The 17,847-nt window shown below is 46.1% G+C and overlaps 1 protein-coding gene across 1 annotated transcript in view; it reads right to left on the reverse strand.

The window, feature by feature from the left end:
• PLPPR4 (phospholipid phosphatase related 4) overlaps window positions 1-16,742 on the reverse strand; it is a 37,609-nt gene extending 20,867 nt beyond the window's left edge. The window contains exon 1 of the mRNA XM_081193999.1: window positions 15,950-16,742. Coding sequence (XP_081050125.1) covers window positions 15,950-16,495 — 546 coding nt within the window. The 5' untranslated portion in view covers window positions 16,496-16,742. The remainder of the gene's footprint in view (window positions 1-15,949) is intronic.
• Window positions 16,743-17,847: the final 1,105 nt, after the last annotated feature.

The following is a 17,847-nucleotide window of genomic DNA, read 5'->3' on the forward strand; positions in this document are numbered from 1 at the left end:
CAATGAACAGCAGTGAGTTCTGAAAGTAGGATTGACGGCTCCATGTTTTAAAGCAGTACACATCTGATTATTCCATACCTGGGGTCACCAGGGGGGTTGTGACTGCGTGCTTCTGACTTTCATTGGCCAATCTGTCTGTCTGCTGTTGGAGAGTTCAAGGCTCCATGGATGTGAGGTGAACCTGGCAATTTAAGTGGTTCGGCCAGAAGCAGAATGTGATCAAGAGCACACAATTTTTACTTGCTTCCATGGTTTATCTACAGGGGTCAGCAAACTTTTTCAGCAGGGAGCCAGTCCACTGTCCCTCAGACCTTGTGGGGGGTCGGACTATATTTTTTTGGGGGAAATGAACAAGTTCCTATGCCTCAAAAATAACCCAGAGATGCATTTTAAAGAAAAGGACACATCTACTCATGTAAAAGCACGCTGATTCCTGGACCATCCACAGGCCAGATTTAGAAGGCAATTGGGCCGTATCCAGCCCCCAAGCCTTTGTTTGCCTACCCATGGCTTATCACGACAGGAACAAGGGTAGCCTCACATGAAGGTCCTAAATCTACCCCATCCTCTTCTGGCCCAGGGAGTTCAGAAACATTTGCTTCTGCTTTTTAATTGATTGCAGCTTGTTCCATTGTTCAAATCCAAGAAACTGTAGTTAAGCGTTGTTGTTGTTTAGTTGTTTAGTCATGTCCGACTCTTCGTGACCCCATGGACCAGAGCATGCCAGGCACTCCTGTCTTCCACTGCCTCCCGCAGTTTGGTCAAACTCATGCTGGTAGCTTTGAGAACACTGTCCAACCATCTCATCCCCTTCTCCTTGTGCCCTCCATCTTTCCCAACATCAGGGTCTTTTCCAGGGAGTCTTCTCTTCTCATGAGGTGGCCAAAGTATTGGAGCCTCAGCTTCACGATCTGTCCTTCCAGTGAGCACTCAGGGCTGATTTCCTTCAGAATGGATAGGTTTGATCTTCTTGCAGTCCATGGGACTCTCAAGAGTCTCCTCCAGCACCATAATTCAAAAGCATCAATTCTTCGGTGATCAGCCTTCTTTATGGTCCAGCTCTCTGAGTTATTCAAGCCCCTTCGCCATGACAAGGCAGTGATCCATGAAGGAGCAGTTAAGCATAACTATGGTTTATTTTAAACTAGCCAGCTTCCAACTATGATTTATGATGCTGCCTTATTTCAACAAATCATAATTTAGGTTGGTGTTTGGGGACAACACTAAAATGTGCTTACTTGATCTCCTAGCAGCCACGCTGCAGGAGAAGCAGAAGTGAGCATTAAGATATCGAAACAGGCACAGAGCCCAAACTTTTAGAAATTCTCTGAGAGAAAAAAAAGTAAGCAAGAATTAATATCCTGAAGTTACAGGAGGGGAAGGACTTGTTGGAAGCGAATACACACACCTTTTGCGGAAATGCCCTGAAAAATACTCTGGAATTGTTCATGGTTCTGTTCAACCTGCCCTGTCTTACCCAGCTACCGCTGCAGTTCTTAATAGTGAGTGCAGTGAACTAATTAATAGAGTTTGTTGCAACACATACACAAGCCACCCACCATTTCTCCTCCTAATTTGATTGACAAAAATACATGCAAAATGATTAAGTAAAATATATTTATTTCAGAAACACTTGTGCTGCATTGCTTTTAAAAAATAAATATTGATATACATACAAAATACAGTAAAAGTAATAAGTGTAACCAATACAACCCTTTTAAATATGAGATAGTTGAATGCTATATTGTATTCTCAGTTGCTTTCAGGTTTTCCTCCCTACTGCATCATTGTTTTATTTTTTCAGTCTCTGCATGCGTTTCTGTTGCATTGCTTGCTTGTGCTCTCTCTCTTTCTCTCTCTCAGAAGGCCATAAAGGAAATGCAAAAGAAACAAACAAAAGCTCTCCAATGTAGGAAACACTACCTGTTGCTTCTCTGGTTATCAGAACATGCTGAAAGCTACAAGGAAATCTGGCCTTCAAAGAAAGAGCTCTGAGCATGCTCAAAACAGATCTATCATTCTGATAGGTTTTCACATGGTGCAGGAATGCATTAAACAACTTCCCTGTACAAGGCTGCCTTCAGATGTATTCTATAGGTTGTATAGTTACTTATCTCCTTGACTCAGAGGTCACAGAACTCTATACCCTCCAACATTTCCAATGAAAACAGGGACCTCCTAAGGGAAAGCAGGACATTCCGAGATCAAATCAGAAACTGGGGCGGCTTGTGTAAATCCGGAACTGTCTCTGGAAAATAGGGACACTTGGAGGGTTTGCTAACCTGATCTGAGGCTGCTGGATTGTCCTAAACAACAGAGAGGGGTTGGAACCTGCCCAGGGAGGGAGGGGAGAAAATTGAAGGTCTAACCAGTGCCAGTGTGGTGTAGTGGTTAAGAGCGGTAGTCACGTAATCTGGGGAACCGGGTTCACGTCTCCGCTCCTCCACATGCAGCTGCTGGGTGACCTTGGGCTAGTCGCACTTCTTTGAAGTCTCTCAGCCCCACTCACCTCACAGAGTGTTTGTTGTGGGGGAGGAAGGGAAAGGAGATTGTTAGCTGCTTTGAGACTCCTGAAGGGGAGTGAAAGGCAGGATATCAAATCCAAACTCTTCTTCTTCTTCTCTTCTTAACAGCAAAGAGTGTAAGTGCTGTGTGTGTTCTGGATCTAACCGAAGCCTCAACGAACTAAAATTCCTGGTGGCTGCTTCTCCCACATTGGACATACTTAGAAGAAGAGAGTATAACTGCCAGACATGTAGCCAATTTAGGCCCAGATCTTGTACAGCAGCCATCAGATGCTGTTCTGATAAAGGGAATTTTTTTGAACATAGCAAAGGGCAGGGCTAGTGCCTTTCCTTCACTAAGTGACACTCCAGAACACACATCTTCTCTAAATGAAATGAAATGAGTCAAATCCACATGTAACCTAACAGTTGACAGGAAGCTCCCGTCCAATTCAGTCAGTTGCAGCTCTGTAAGCTGCAGTTACAGAGATAACTCCTTCCCTTGTCGCCTGTTCCCTGTCTGTTCCCTGCCTCTTCCACCAGCAACTCCAGATGCAAAGTGTCTCTGAGCAAGTACGTTCCATAGATGGGTAAGAACTCATCTTTGGGCTTCTATGCTACATCCTTATTTATTACTTATATAGTGACATGGTGCTTTACACAGTACAAGAGAGCAGACGCCAGCCCCTAAAGTTTACCATCTGACACAGGAGAAAGAGAGGAAGATAGGGAGAGGAAAGTGGAGGTAGGAATGAATAAAAAATAAGGCACAATTCCACCATCATACCAATTGCACACACTGAAGTTTAACTTATGTGTTTTATATTATGGATAGCATGCTATGGAAAAGCCAGTTTGGGGAATAAGGCACTCTTTGCATGCTCAGAGACACTTGAAACAGCATGTCTGTCAGTCAGTCTTACTCACTGGTCAAGCATTTGGGGGACTGCCGCATACAGCTTTTAAAAGAGGAAGATGTTGCTTAGATAGGCTTTTAAATGTCCACTGCTTTAGAAGCTTTGAAATGCCGCAATTTAAAAATCACAAGTACAGTAGAGTTGACGCAGGTATGGTAGCAACCACAACCTTCAGATTTGCTTCTGGAATTCCTCCATGTCCCATGGTGTTGAGCGTAGAGGAACGCAACGCTGCTCACCTGTGATATTGGCACTGCAAGAGTTAATTATATAATTTATCTCCTTGCTTTCCACCCTCCCCCCCTTTGTATCTCATCAAATAATCTGTGTCCTTGTAACTTTCCCTGCAACATGTGAGGACTAAATCCCACTCCATCTGGAGGATAAAAAAACCAGACTTCTGCATAATTCCTCCCCCCCCCTTTTCTAATATGACATAATGCAATAACAAAGGAACAACTTGCTATTTGCAGGATAATGAATGATCGAAACAGGGTTTGTTCCCTTAACGCTGTATCCACGCTGGCATTTTAAAACAAAGGAATCACGTTCTTTTTCTTTTTGATGCACACACACACACACACACACACACACACCAAAGCACAGTCGCCACAGCTTTGCATATATGTGCATGCGCAGCCCACATTCATTAATGGGGTGCGCATGCATCGATGAGCCAAATATTTCAGTGGGAAGCAATGGAGCAGACGAATAGCCCTGCCTATAGAAGAGTTTACAAATGGTGTCCATGGGACTCTGATAATTAATAGGCTTGGGGCACTTTCCTATAACTTCAATGGGTTTCCTGACATTCAATGGGTTTTCACATCTGATCCTGTGCACAGGAAGTAAAAGAAAGAAAAAAGGAAACTCATACTTATCAGTGGCATATATTCAAGTGTTTGCCCTGTTTATATGATTGGATAGGTTTCAATATTTGCCATTTTTCTCTAGACCTGTCAGTATAAAGTGTTATGGTGGTACTCTCAGGGGCATAACTATGTCAGAGACTAATGAAGAGAGCCTCTCAGTCAGATGGCTTTCAATGGGGGGCGGTTGACAAATGCAAGGTGCGTAAGGCTATCATGGGCTAGTACTAGTCCAGGTTCAAAGATCAAAGAATCATAGAATGGTAGAGTTGGAAGGGACCCCAAGGGTCATTTAGTCCAAACCACTGCAGTGCAGGAATATGCAGCTGTCCCAAATGGGAATATGCAGCTGTCCCATATGGGGATCAAACCTGCAACCTTGGCATTACCAGCACAATGCTCTAACCAACTGAGCTATCCTATCAGGGATAGAATAACTCTGAATCCCAATTCCCGTGGAACCACAGCAGGAGAGGACAGTTGCTATCATGCCTTGCTTGTGGCCTTCCCAAGAGACATCAAGATGTGCTAGATTAGCCTTTGGTCTGATCCAGTAGGCATCTTCTTTATGGTTGAATAGCATTTCCCTTTTCTCAAGGAACCCTTCGAACCATCGTACCCTGAAGGGTCCCGGGGGTCTGGTACGGAATCATTTGCCTCATGAGTAACCTAGGATCCCCAAAATTCTTGTTATGTCCATTAAACTGGCCAATATAGATCTATAGTGTTGGGGGTATCCTAAGACTGTACAGTGGTACCTCGGGTTACATACGCTTCAGGTTACAGACTCTGCTAACCCAGAAATAGTGCTTCAGGTTAAGAACTTTGCTTCAGGATGAGAACAGAAATTGTGCTCCGGCAGTGCGGCAGCAGCAGGAGGCCCCATTAGCTAAAGTGGTGCTTCACGTTAAGAAGAGTTTCAGGTTAAGTACAGACCTCCGGAACGAATTAAGTACTTAACCCGAGGTACCACTGTATCACAGTGCCAAGAAGCACTGCATGACCCTCTAGTGAGAGTTTCCGGGCCAAGGGTATAAAATCAATGGCCACAATCCTGCACAAGGCTAGGTGTACTTCACTCCCCATTGGTTTCATTGGAAGCTTCTCAGTAAATTTAATGAAGCTGGCTTGGATGCTCAATTTGCAAGACAGAGAGTAATGCGGCAGGGCATGGCCTGAGTTGGGCATAAGTCCAGACACATTTATTTTCGCTGCCATGACTCAGCCTTGGAATTCGTGAAGTGAGACGTTAATCTATTTTCATGAGGTTGAGGGTTTCCCAAATCCTGCTACTACTTTTTCCAGACGATGCAGCTTTTATTCTCCAGGAATATATTGCAGAACGTGCTAGTGCAGCTTCTTAAACAATACACGGTTGGACAGGCCAGTTTGTTTTAAATACTATTGTTCTGACAACCACAATTTGGCTTAGCTTGTTCTTTGACGAGTGACATGTTTTTCCACTTTATGATCATTACCTTAAACCCACTTAGCCCAACTGCTTCTCACTATGGATCCTGAGGATGTCCACTCTGCTCGGTTACATCATTCCTCCTTCCCAACTCTAAGCAATGCAGAGAGCAAGGCCAGCTCCAGACAGGTAGGGATGCTTATGAAGCAGGTGTGCAGCTCTGGGGGTTCCTGACTTAATGCAATTTTGCCTTTGCATGTGGATACATGGACCTGAACCCTCGCTTAAGTGGCAGGCCCACTGTAATCCATTGCTACACACACAAAGCTATCGTCTTCCTTCTGCAAAATGTACACAACAAAGTTACTTCATGTCCTTCAGAGAGCACATTTCCTTGGTCCACACTGGTGCGCAGGAGAAGCAGAACTGCGTGTCATCAGCATACTGCTGACAACGTACTCAAAACTCCGGATGACCCCACTCAGTGGCAGTGTTAGAAACTGAGATATGAAAGCTAGGAGCTGAGTGGCACGTTAAACTGAGGTTATAGGCACCACAATGGAGTGTTTAGGTGAGCTCTTTTATAACAAGAATGCAAAGCTGAAAATGAATGAACTGCAGCTAAAATCTTATGTTCGTTTTTCACATGGCTTAGTCCTCATCTGAAGACTGCAAAAAACAAAGCCATACTTCCCCTGCCTGCCCCCCTAATATTCTTATGAGGGTCCCTTCTCTAGTTTTCAGAGAGTGGATGGAAATGAGGAGGCAGAAAAAGGTCTTCCTTTTCTTCCAGCAGTAGCAGTTTTAAACTGAAATCTTGGGCTCAGTACTGTGCCCACAGCTCAGAAACTGCTTGCATTAATGAAACTCCCCATCGCAAAACGCACCTAGAACAATGGGAATTTTGAACGCTGCTCAGGGGTTTCATGTAGATGTTAAATAGCATAGGGGATAAAACTGAACTCTGAAGAACTCCACTCCTATGGGACCGCCTCTCCTGGTATGCCCTGCAGAGGACCTTAAGGTCCACAAATGACAACACTTTGGAGGTCCCAAGTCGCAAGGGGGTTAGATTGGTCTCAACTAGGGCCAGGGCCTTTTCAGTACTGGCCCCAACTTGGTGGAATGCTCTGTCACAAGAGACTAGGGTCCTGCGGGACTTGACATCTTTCTGCAGGGCCTGCAAGACAGAGCTGTTCCGCCCACCCTTTGGTTTGGACTCAGTCAGACCCTTATGTTTCCCTCCCCTTGTGGTTTTGATCTATGAGCTACTTTTAAAATGAGGCTGCATTTTAAATTGCATTCTAACCTGTATTTTAAATTGCCCCCCCCTATTGTGTTCTTACTGTAATTTTACTGGTGTTAGCTAGCCCTGAGCCTGGCTCTGGCTGGGGAGGGTGGGGGTATAAATAAAATTTATTATTATTATTATTATTATTGGCTCCATGGGGCTGAAAAGCACTCCCCAAGCATCACTCTCTGGGAGAGACCATCCAAGGAGGACCGGAGCAGCCACAAAGCAGTGCCACCTACCCCCAACTCAGACAGCCTCTCCAGAAGGATATCAAAAATATAAAAAAATGGTATCAAACATCACTAAGAGGTTGAGAAGAATTAACAAGGTTATGTTTCCCATGTCTCTCTCTTATATAGGGTGACCCAAGCAGTTTCTGTGCCAAAACCGGGCCTAAACCCCCATTGAAATGGATACAGAAAATCAGTTCCCTCCCACAGTTCACTTTACATCTGTGGGTGTCGCAGAGGTTGTGTTAGACTGTTGTCTTGCCTCGGTAACAGACTCAATGGGAGCCAATAAACTGAAGCTCAATCCAGATAAGATTGAGGCATTGTTAGTGGGTGGTTCCCTAGACTGGATAGATGTGAGGTTGCCTGCTCTTATAACAATAATAAATATTTTTATTTATTTATACCCTGCCCTTCCCAGTTCAAAAACCGGGCTCAGGGCAGCTAACATCAAATTTAAAACACTTAATTATAAGAGCAGCATAAAATACAGTATAAAAACATGAATAACAATAAAATTCAAAAATCAATTTAGTGGAAATAAGCATTAGATAATCCCCATGGCTAGCTGGCTGAATTGGTCCTACTTGGGCCAGTGAAGAGGCCAGGGGAGAATTAGCTGTGGGGTCTCTGAGTGAGTGATCTTCATAAAAGGGTAGGGGGAAGGAAGAGAAGGGAAATAAAAGATCAGGCTGAATTCAAATTAAAGGCCAGGCAGAATAGCTCTGTCTTACAGGCCCGATGGAAGGAGGTTAAATCCTGAAGGGCCCTAGTCTCATGGGACAGAGCATTCCACCCTCCCTCTGAAGTGGTGGTTATGTAGCTTGGGAGTACTCCTGGATCCTTTGTGGTTGCTTGAGGCTCAGGTGGCCTCGGTGGTACAGTTGCCTTCCATCAGTTTTGGCTGGTGGCCCAGCTGTGCCCTAATTTGGGAAAGGAATAGCCTAACTTCTAGCCCAGTGCTCTGAAACAGGCAGCTTTCACTTGCCTAGAAAGCACGGGTCTGAGTGGTTTTCCGCTTTCCCCATTTCTTTGACTGGGAAAATCCGCTCTTTAGTGTTGAATTGGCGCAAACATCAATCCACAGAAAACCTGATAGAAGTTTGCTCCAATTCAGCTGTAAATATTGGGTTATCCCAGTGGAAAGAGGCAGGACAAGAAGAAGTCTAGATGAGCCTAGGCTGCAATCAAAAGCAAGTTCAGCACCATGGACAAGGACTACAGTGCTGGTTCAGCACCATAGGCAGAAGTGCAGCTGTGGAGACAGAAAGAGCAAATGATCTCAACATAGGGCTGGATCAAGTGGGAGAGCGCTTGATAGTAAAAATCCAAAATTTAGAAATAATTACTACGATTTGAAAAACAAAACACAGTACAAACTACAATAATGGGGGAAGAGTGTGACCAGGTGACCTCAGTTGCTAAACGCTGATGGACAAATTTAAGGTCCCTGCTATCCCTTTTTAGGATTATCTGTCCTTAGATTAGACTTGGACATGTCAAATAAAGGCCGGCTCTCTGTAATATAGGTCACCAGTTTGTCTGTATGCAGGGCAAAGCCCTCCCAAGGCAACTTTGCAAACAAGACATAAAAGCTGAAGCATCTCATTACAGTAAAACTAAACAATTAAAACAGCAGCATTTAAAAAAAAGGATTAGACCAATTCATGGAGGAGAGGGCTATCAAATGTTGTGCTTAGTATGAAATAAGAGCCAGTGGTCTGATCCAGCAGGCTATTCTTATGCTCTTATTTCATCCTAAGCACAACATTTGTCTATTTATTACTTAATATCCCTCTCTTAAACCTGAAGGCTCACAGGGTGGTTGGTATACGGCAATTCATAAAAATACATCATTACAAACCTCGTAACACAAACAATATAAATAGAACAAAAATCAATATAATAAAATGACTAACATCAGAGAGAATCCAGCAGCAACTTATGTCTCACACGAGCCATTTATACTTGTTAGGGCCATGAATGAAGGATCTGCAAATGAAAACTTCTCATTGCCCTGAGAAGAGAGATCCACCCCCGGTCTACCAGCAGGGTCTGAAAAGAACTCTTAGCAACTTGAAATCCTGTTCCCTAGAAGTCAATGGCTGCAGAAAATTGCACTGAGCCTTTGACTGACCAATTGCAGCATTTGATCTTGACCACCTAGCCCAGATTACAAAGCTCTGCAAGTAGATCTAGGACAATTTTCTCCATCTACCTCAGCTGCTCAACTTCCAGCTATGATCCTGCACCTACACTAAAGTCCTTGTACATGGTCCTGAACTTGCTTTTGTTTCTAGCCCATATCTGAGGATATATGGGCCATCATCTCTTCTCAGTGGTGGACATCAGAATGCACCAGGACAACTCTCATATAAAATCAATGTAAGCAATTAAGGAAAAAAACAACATTCCTTTAAAACCAGCAACAATATAAATGGTTTGAAATGGTCAGCGCAACACCTCGGCTCAAGGCTGCTTGAAGTAAATGAGTTTTCAAATCTTGTTTGAAAGTGAATTGGGGCCAAATGTATATGTTCCACATATTTGAGTCCCTGTCTCTAGTGGCTGCCAATATGCTAGCTGCCTCTGGGAACAAGGACACACTAGAGCTATGAAACTGCCGGCAGAAGGCCAGAGGCATTTCTCCCAAGCAACCTGGCAAGTGGTTGTGTGCGTCCCCCGCTCATGGTTCGTGGGAATACCATGAAAAAAGCCACTGACTCATGGGTATACTAAAGCAATAGAAGGTATATTCGTATATCTAGGCACCAGTTTCCCCAGTACTGGCAAACTGATTCCAGCACCACATTTTCAGCCAGTCACATGTTCTTGGGCTTTAAAATAAAATAAAATGAGGTAGTCCTTGGGTTGGTTGCATTTTTGACAGACTTATAAAAGTGAGCTCCCAACAGGCTTCCAAACGTAGCAGCTTCAGAATATTATAACATGAGTGAAAGCTGGTGGGCTGAATCCATCCATAGTTAAATTCATGTCATGAACATGTCTGCCTTTGTATTAATTCTGAAACCATCTCAACTGTAAGAGCCACACAGAGGCAAAGGGTTGCGTCTTCCAGACAATTTATGCTATCCTTTGTCCATGATTATAAACCCAACACTTCTCTCCCCTTATCTTTGCCTTCCCTTTGAATTTACTCTGAGCCTTGTTGTCAAGACCATGTGGGTGGCGACACTGGATAATCACACTGGCAAGTCTCCTAAATTTCTATTTCCCTTTTCCCAGGACAACCTCAGTGTTTAAGCCTTAAATGGGGTCAGGATTCAACTTAAGTGTTGTATACCTTGTAGGATCTACAAATACAGTGGTACCTCGGGTTACAGATGCTTCAGGTTACAGACGCTTCAGGTTACAGACTCGGCCAACTCAGAAATAGTACCTCAGGTTAAGAACTTTGCTTCAGGATGAGAACAGAAATCGCAGAGCAGCAGTGGGAGGCCCCATTAGCTAAAGTGGTACCTTAGAACAGTTTCAGGTTAAGAACGGACCTCCAGAATGAATTAACTTCTTAACCTGAGGTACCACTGTAACATTAGCAGAGGGTAAGTATCTTAAAGTATCGGTCCAGGTAGATCTTTGGGTTTCCCCAGCTCTGCTTTGAATAAGAACTTCAGAAGAAGTTCAGATCCTATTTGGATCTTTCACCAAGCAACTCACATCTCTGCCAGAGCACCTAATTTTCTGACCCTGGGGGCCAGAAGGCCCGGCTTTTCTGTTTGAGGTTAAGGATTCTCTGCATCTGATTTTGGGACACAAGCCTAACTCCATTTAAGGTTTAAACACTGAGGTTGTCAGCAGGAAGAAAGTTCCAATGTATAGGTGCTGCCACACTAAAAGATGGATTTCTTACAAACGTGGTATTATTTGGCACCCAGAACAGCACCAGTTCTACACTGTGTTTGTGTGAAAGAGTGTACACCTGTTGCTTTGCACAGCTCAGGTATGGTGTACACATGGTCACAGATAATACGATCATTGAATGTCACATGTGAACACCTCTAGTGCTTGCCTGGCTGTGACACTGGCTGTTAACAACCTCTGGCAGGCTGGACGATTGGCTTGCTTTTGCTTTCTAGGAATAATCAATGACCTTTAAGAAAAGAAGTCCAATTTCCCTGCTTACCATACAGAACTTTGGCCTTGCTCTCCTCGAGCTGGTAGCCACCTCAGGGGCTCATATCACTGTATGTATGCCTTCTTTGTACAAAAAGATTCCCAGCAGATAAGCAGAAAATGCCACTCTCCTTTTCCCACACTTGAAACGATGCTATGCTTTGCTAAATTAATCTTACCTCCATCTAACAGTTCTTTGTTTGCCCTGACAAATCCACAAAGCCTTGCCTGATGTTTAAATGTGTTATGTTTGATGTAATATTCATGTATGAGTTTTGAAAGTTGCCTTTTCTTTCTTTTTTTAAAAGGGCTCCACATATAACTCAGGTTTGCTAAATCCTTTCTGTCTGTAGGTCCTCAGGAAACCCCATCCACCAGTATGTTCAGAAACAGAATGTGAAGATGGGTGGTAGCAACAGACTTAGGCTCAAGTGTGTGTCTGATCCAAAAAGAGGACACCAATTTTCATAAGATTCTCATGCGGTAATATTTACTATAACTGAAACAGAAATGCGACACATCTAACCGTAGTGGAGAAGACACCAGAGGTGATTTGTCTGCCTGCTTAGTTTGAAGATCAAGTGATAAAAACTTGTTGATGGGCATTTTCAAAGCTTTTGCTCTCTCTTTCTATGGTCATTTTAAAACCAGTCTCAGGTCATATTTACAGAGGCTCAAGAATTCTTTGTGTGGAAGCCATGATTGTTGAAAGTGGTATCATAGTGCTTTAAATGTATGCAACCCTGAATGTGAGTGCAACCCTGGACTGGATGACCCTCAAATAGAGGACACTATCAAACAGAGGACTGTCCTTTGTAAAGTTGGGTATATAGTCACCCTGGGCCATGCCCTCTGCTTACCTCACATTTGGTGCTATTGTGAGGGAGGCCTATACACTCAAAGATCGTCCACATGAGTGAGAACCCTGATAGACTGTACACTTCATGAACTGTAAATCACCTCAGTGCAGTTCTGAGGGAGATATGTAATCTGGAGCCATCCAGACCATGGAAATCCAATCATGAGCATCCTCATTGAACACACCACATTCCAAAATGAGTAACATTCCCCTTCTCAAAGCCCCCCCCCCCGAGAAAATGTTCTCTCTTCTGCATGCAAGTATATTTCTATTACATGCTCTTCACTGTTGCCCTCATGGTCTGTGGCTACCTAAAACCATGCAAGTTTACATCGAGAGCCAGTGTGGTGTAGTGGTTAAGAGTGGTAGTCACGTAATCTGGGTAACCGGGTTCGTGTCTCCGCTCCTCCACATGCAGCTGCTGGGTGACCTTGGGCCAGTCACACTTCTTTGAAGTCTCTCAGCCCCACTCACCTCACAGAGTGTTTGTTGTGGGGGAGGAAGGGATAGGAGATTGTTAGCCGCTTTGAGACTCCTGAAGGGGAGTGAAAGGCGGGATATCAAATCCAAACTCTTCTTCTTCTTCTTCTTTTATTCTTTACCTCCCACTCTCCACACCCTCGGGCTGCCTTGCCCTCTCCTGCTGGCTTTGGAGAAATAACAGCCAGCAGTGTGTTTTATTTCTTTCATTGTTCAGTGCAGTGAAGTCTTAATGGTTGGTTTCCCTGTACTGTATACAATTCTGAGAGCTATTCCCTGGGCGACAAAATGAAGTGATGACTTTTAAAAGCCATTTTTAGACTGATTCTGTGTGGGTTCTTCTGGAGTGATGGCGGCCTCCACATACTCTCTGATTTAAGAGGGAGAGAGCCAGCCCACATATCCTCCTCCCTCCTCTGGACAGAGAAACAAAATGCATTAACATGACACCATCATGCTTCCCATTCCCCTACAGAATCATGCTTCCCATTCCCCTGCTGCCACGTGTGGGGGGCTTGAAGTGCAATGACATCATTTGCTACCAGTCGGCTGCTGAGCCAAGTTCAAAGGTGCTTGGGTTGACATTTAAAGCCCTCCATGGCTTAGGGCCCACATACTCATTGGATCAGTTACTCCCCTATACACCAGCCCAGACTTTAAGACATTGCAGAGACACCCCCTTAACAATGTGACATGTGCCAATGAATGGTATGTAGAAACCTGTTAGAGGATGCTCTCAATCGCGCCACCTTGATTATGGAATGTCCTCCATTCACAGACTCAGTTGGCACCAATGCTGACAGCCTGTGGGCACCTTCGAAAGCAGCGGTGGTGGACCTTTGACCTTCCAGATGTTGCTGAACTACAACTCCACAACAAGCAGGACCAACGGCCAATGACGATGGAAGTTTTAGTTCAAGCAACACCTGGAGGGTCAAAGGTCCACCAAATCTGCTTTAAAGAGACATTTATTCACACAAGCATTTGGCTAAATTGGTCAGTAGAGTTGATTCTGATTTGTTGTAATGGCTTTTGATGTGTTTTAAGATTTTTTAAATTGTTGAGCATGTAATATGAATTTTCCCTGTTGTAACCTGCTTTGGGATTGATTTTGAAAAGGCCAGGCTCGAAGTGGCTCCAATGAAATAAATAATGTTCCATTCCCTACATGTTCATTAGATTCTTCTAATCAATGTTGCTCAGCTCTCTGCAGCCTGTTTCGGAGGGTGTTGTGTTTGAAATCAGGAAACAGCTACACTTACCTAAGCAAAACTTATATGAAACCTCTGAGTACTTTCCTTTGGCAAAGCAGCCAACCAGTCTTGGACTCCCTTGACTTTGTCATTATGGACTGAACCAAGACCATGGATGATGCTTAGGTGGCTGAGTGAAAGAAGGCCCAAGTGGAAGCAGTGATCTAGTAATTCAAAAATTAAGCATCTTGTCCTTTGAGCGCCTATCAACAATGGAGCATTTTCAAAGAAATATAGGAAGTAGACTCATACCAAGTCGGACTATTGGTCCATCAAGATTGGTCCAGCTACCTCAGCATTGTCTACACTGACTGGCAGATGCTCTCGAGGGTTTCAGATTGGGGACATACCCAGCCCTACTTGAAGATGCTAGGAATTGAACCTGGGAACTTTTGAATGCAAAGCAGATGTTTTACCACTGAGCTTCAGCCCTTACTCTACCCTACGGTGTCAGAAGGACCATACCTTTCAAAGTCATAGCTGCTCTCTCCCAATATGGGAGAGGGGGAAAAGAGGGCGGTCCCTGGGCGTGCCTGGCCTTAAGTAGCCTAGGCCGCGCCTCCCCCGCCCGCCAATTGGTGGGCTGGGTTGCAGGCACGCCCCAGGGATTCTCCAACTCTCGCAGGGGCAAGGGAAGCCCCCGCGAAGGAGGGAGGGTCCTGCCCACAACACCCTCTCCTCTGCAGGCTCGGAAAGGGCTTTGCAAATGAGACACAACAGCTAGGCTTTGTGAAGCAGCTATTGGCTATCCTGGACCAGAGACTTCCTATTATATCAACACAGAGCCCATCACTGGGAGTCTAGATGGGATGGGCTGAGCTTCTTTTCTCCAGGTGATGGTGGGAGGCGACTGACTTCTACAACTTTTTCTGAGTCTTCTTGTCAATCATCTCTAAAGCAAACACAGACGTACTCAGTCCAACACTTCTTTCCTCAGCATATGCCCAGGTCTTCCAAGGATATGCTCGCTCATTTCCTGAGCTATCAACGAAACGTACAAATACAAAATTCCTTTTTGTGCCCCAGTTGCAAAAGAAGCAGTTCACAAGTGCCTATACATCACGCTGTCAGAAAAGAACCAAAATGAGTGCTGGTGGAACACTAACAAGGTACAACACAGAACAGCCATAACAGTTCTGAAGCCATCAGTGGGGGAAATGCATTCACACAACCGCTTTGCTTCTGCAAACACACACATCACACCTCGGACCACGTATGGAAACAGGAACCATCCAAGCACCTCCCATGTACCTGAACGTTCACCGTGTAAGTGCATGCCAACAATAATGCAACACCAATTGTTTAGCAATCTAAAAACGTTTGTTCCCAACCTTAATTTTAATTTTCTCAAATAATGCATGCCCACTACATGTACGCGTAGAACAACCCTCTTCCTCCCCCCAACCTTGCTCTCCTATTGGAATGATCCTGAGCATGTGAAGTGATCTCCCCTTCATTTGCAACCCTCCTTCAATCTTTAAAGGAATGATTTCTCCCAAACAGCGGAAGAAGTCTCTGTGTGGATGTGTTTCACCCCTTCCCCCAATTTCAAGCCAGGTTTACACTCCTACAGACCGATGCTTCCTGATGCATCATCCTGATCTTTTTTTTTTTTTTTTTTTTTGCTTTTCAGGAAACAGCTCTTTAAGGTGATCCAAAGGGAAATACGTTGCCTCTCTTCCCTCCCACCAGTCCTTGATTAAAGATGAGATCAGGAGGAGACCCAGTTTCTGGGCAGGAATGCCAAGCAGGCTCTCCCCACCCACGTAAAGCATACATGCTAAATGTTGACACCTCAACCTTACACACACACACACACACACACACACACATGCCACTAATGCACAACTGCTCTTTGCTTTTGGGGAGCCGACCCTGGCGCGTGCCAGGTGGGGCAGGCGACAGATCCTGCCCCCTTACATCATCTCTCCCCATCACCACCACCCCCACCAAAAAAAGAGAGGATGGCGCCCCCCCCCCATCGTCTGCCCCACTCACCTCGACGAAATAAAAACAAGGCAACAGCGTGACGCTCTCCTTGACCACTTTGCTTTTCTGCCTCTCTTTCGCAGACATGCTGGACGGCGCGGGCAGGAGACGCGCAGCCGGAGCGGGCGGCAGCGAGTGCGCGACCGCGGCGGCGGCGGCGGCGCTGCCGGGCAGCCGTCCCCCTCTCCTGCCCCACTGCCTGGCGGCGGCGCTGATGTCACATCCCCCCGGGACCACCTCCCGGTGCGGGAGCAGCGCGCAGCCCACAACCTCCTCCTCTCGGGGCGGCAGCAGCAGCAAGAAGCCCGCTTGGCCGTCGGCGCCACCGCCACCGGCAAAGCCACCACCGGCGCTGGCCGGCCGGCCTGCCGCTAGTCCTCCGGCTCCCCTGTCGGCCAGCAGGCGCCGGGCGGCCTCCTTCTCCAAAGCGGCGGCGGCGATCAGCGCCTCCTCGTGCCCGGCGCACTCCCCTCCGGCGAAGGGCCCGCCTTGCCTACATCGAGCGCTGCCGCCAGCCGTCGCTCTCGCCAGCCGGCTTCTTCGTGCAATATTCATAGGTCTGACGTCAAGGAAGCTGCTCCATGCGAAAAGGGGAAGGGGGCCCGCTTGCCTACATGGTGGTGGAGCGGGAAGAGGAGGAGGAAGGAGGGGCGCGGGCGCGGGCACGCGGCCGCCTTAACCTCTTCGCCGCCGAGCCCCGACGCAGCATCATCCTCCTCCTCGGCGACGGCAGGGTGGGGTGGCGTCGGGGGTTGAAGGCAGCCGCGCGAGAATGTAGGTCGCCCGGGGAGGGTGGGTGGGTGGACGCGCGAGCGAGCGAAGGAAGGCCCCCTTCACACGTTCGCGGCGTGGGCGGGCGGGCGCCTCCTATGGGACGCCTCGGACGGAACACGTGGCCGCTCCGGCGCGCGCGCACAGGCGCCCACACGCGTCCGGGAGACGCGAAACGCGCCATCCGGGAGGATGCGGGGAAGGGCCATGCTAGATCGGGGTCCAGGAGTACACAAGGGTGTCCAGTTGGAGAGGCCAGACGGGAGCTCACCTGGCTCAGGTGCTGCTGGACACCTGGCCTAAGGGAATTTGGATTGCAGGATGGGTTGTTAAAGGGGGCAGGCTCTTGTTGGGGCAGAACCTCAGATTTGTATTGATCTTTATTGTTTGGGGGCAGCTGCCCCTCCCCCTTACACCCATGTAATAATACTAATACTAATAATAATTAAATAAATATAGCTGTTCCTGCACAGATTTAGAAATGGGGCCAATAATAATGGAGTAGCCCTTAAGCATCTTTTTGCTGTAGCAGAGCAATGATGCCTGTATTTCTGTATTTCTGATATATTTGCTGTATAATGTGAGAATTAGTTTTGCTTTTGTGCATTGAGGCCCCTCCTAACAGTTCGGTTGGAAGAGCCTGAGACTCTTAGTTTCAGGGTTGTTGTGGGTGTGAGCAGGTGTGAGCCCCACATTGGGCAAAAGGCATTGCGGGGATTTGGACTAGATGATTCTCGTGGTCTCTTCCGACTCTACAATTCTATCATAATATGAGGCTGAAACTGTAACCTGCCTAGCTTGGGCTCCAGCACTGCTAGTTCTCACAGTGACAGACCAGATGGCTGTGGGAAGCTTGCAAGCAGGAGCCAAGGGCAGTCGCAGCGCTTTCCCTAGTTGTGATTCCCCAACAACTGTTATTCAGAAAAAATATTGCCTCCTGTAGTAGAGGGAGAACATAACCATTGAGGCTGCTAGCCACTGCTAGCCTTATCCTTCCTGAATTTGTATAATCCTCTTAAAGAGTAAGTTCCGTGCTCAGGGGTAGGGGGAAGCTATCAGGATTGTAGGGTTGCCATATTTCAAAAAGGACACCCTGAAAGTTGTTGAGCTGATTTTAGAAAGACCCCAATATTGTT

The sequence above is a fragment of the Podarcis bocagei genome, assembly GCF_964188305.1.
Source record: "Podarcis bocagei genome assembly, chromosome: 5".
NCBI lineage: Eukaryota > Metazoa > Chordata > Lepidosauria > Squamata > Lacertidae > Podarcis > Podarcis bocagei.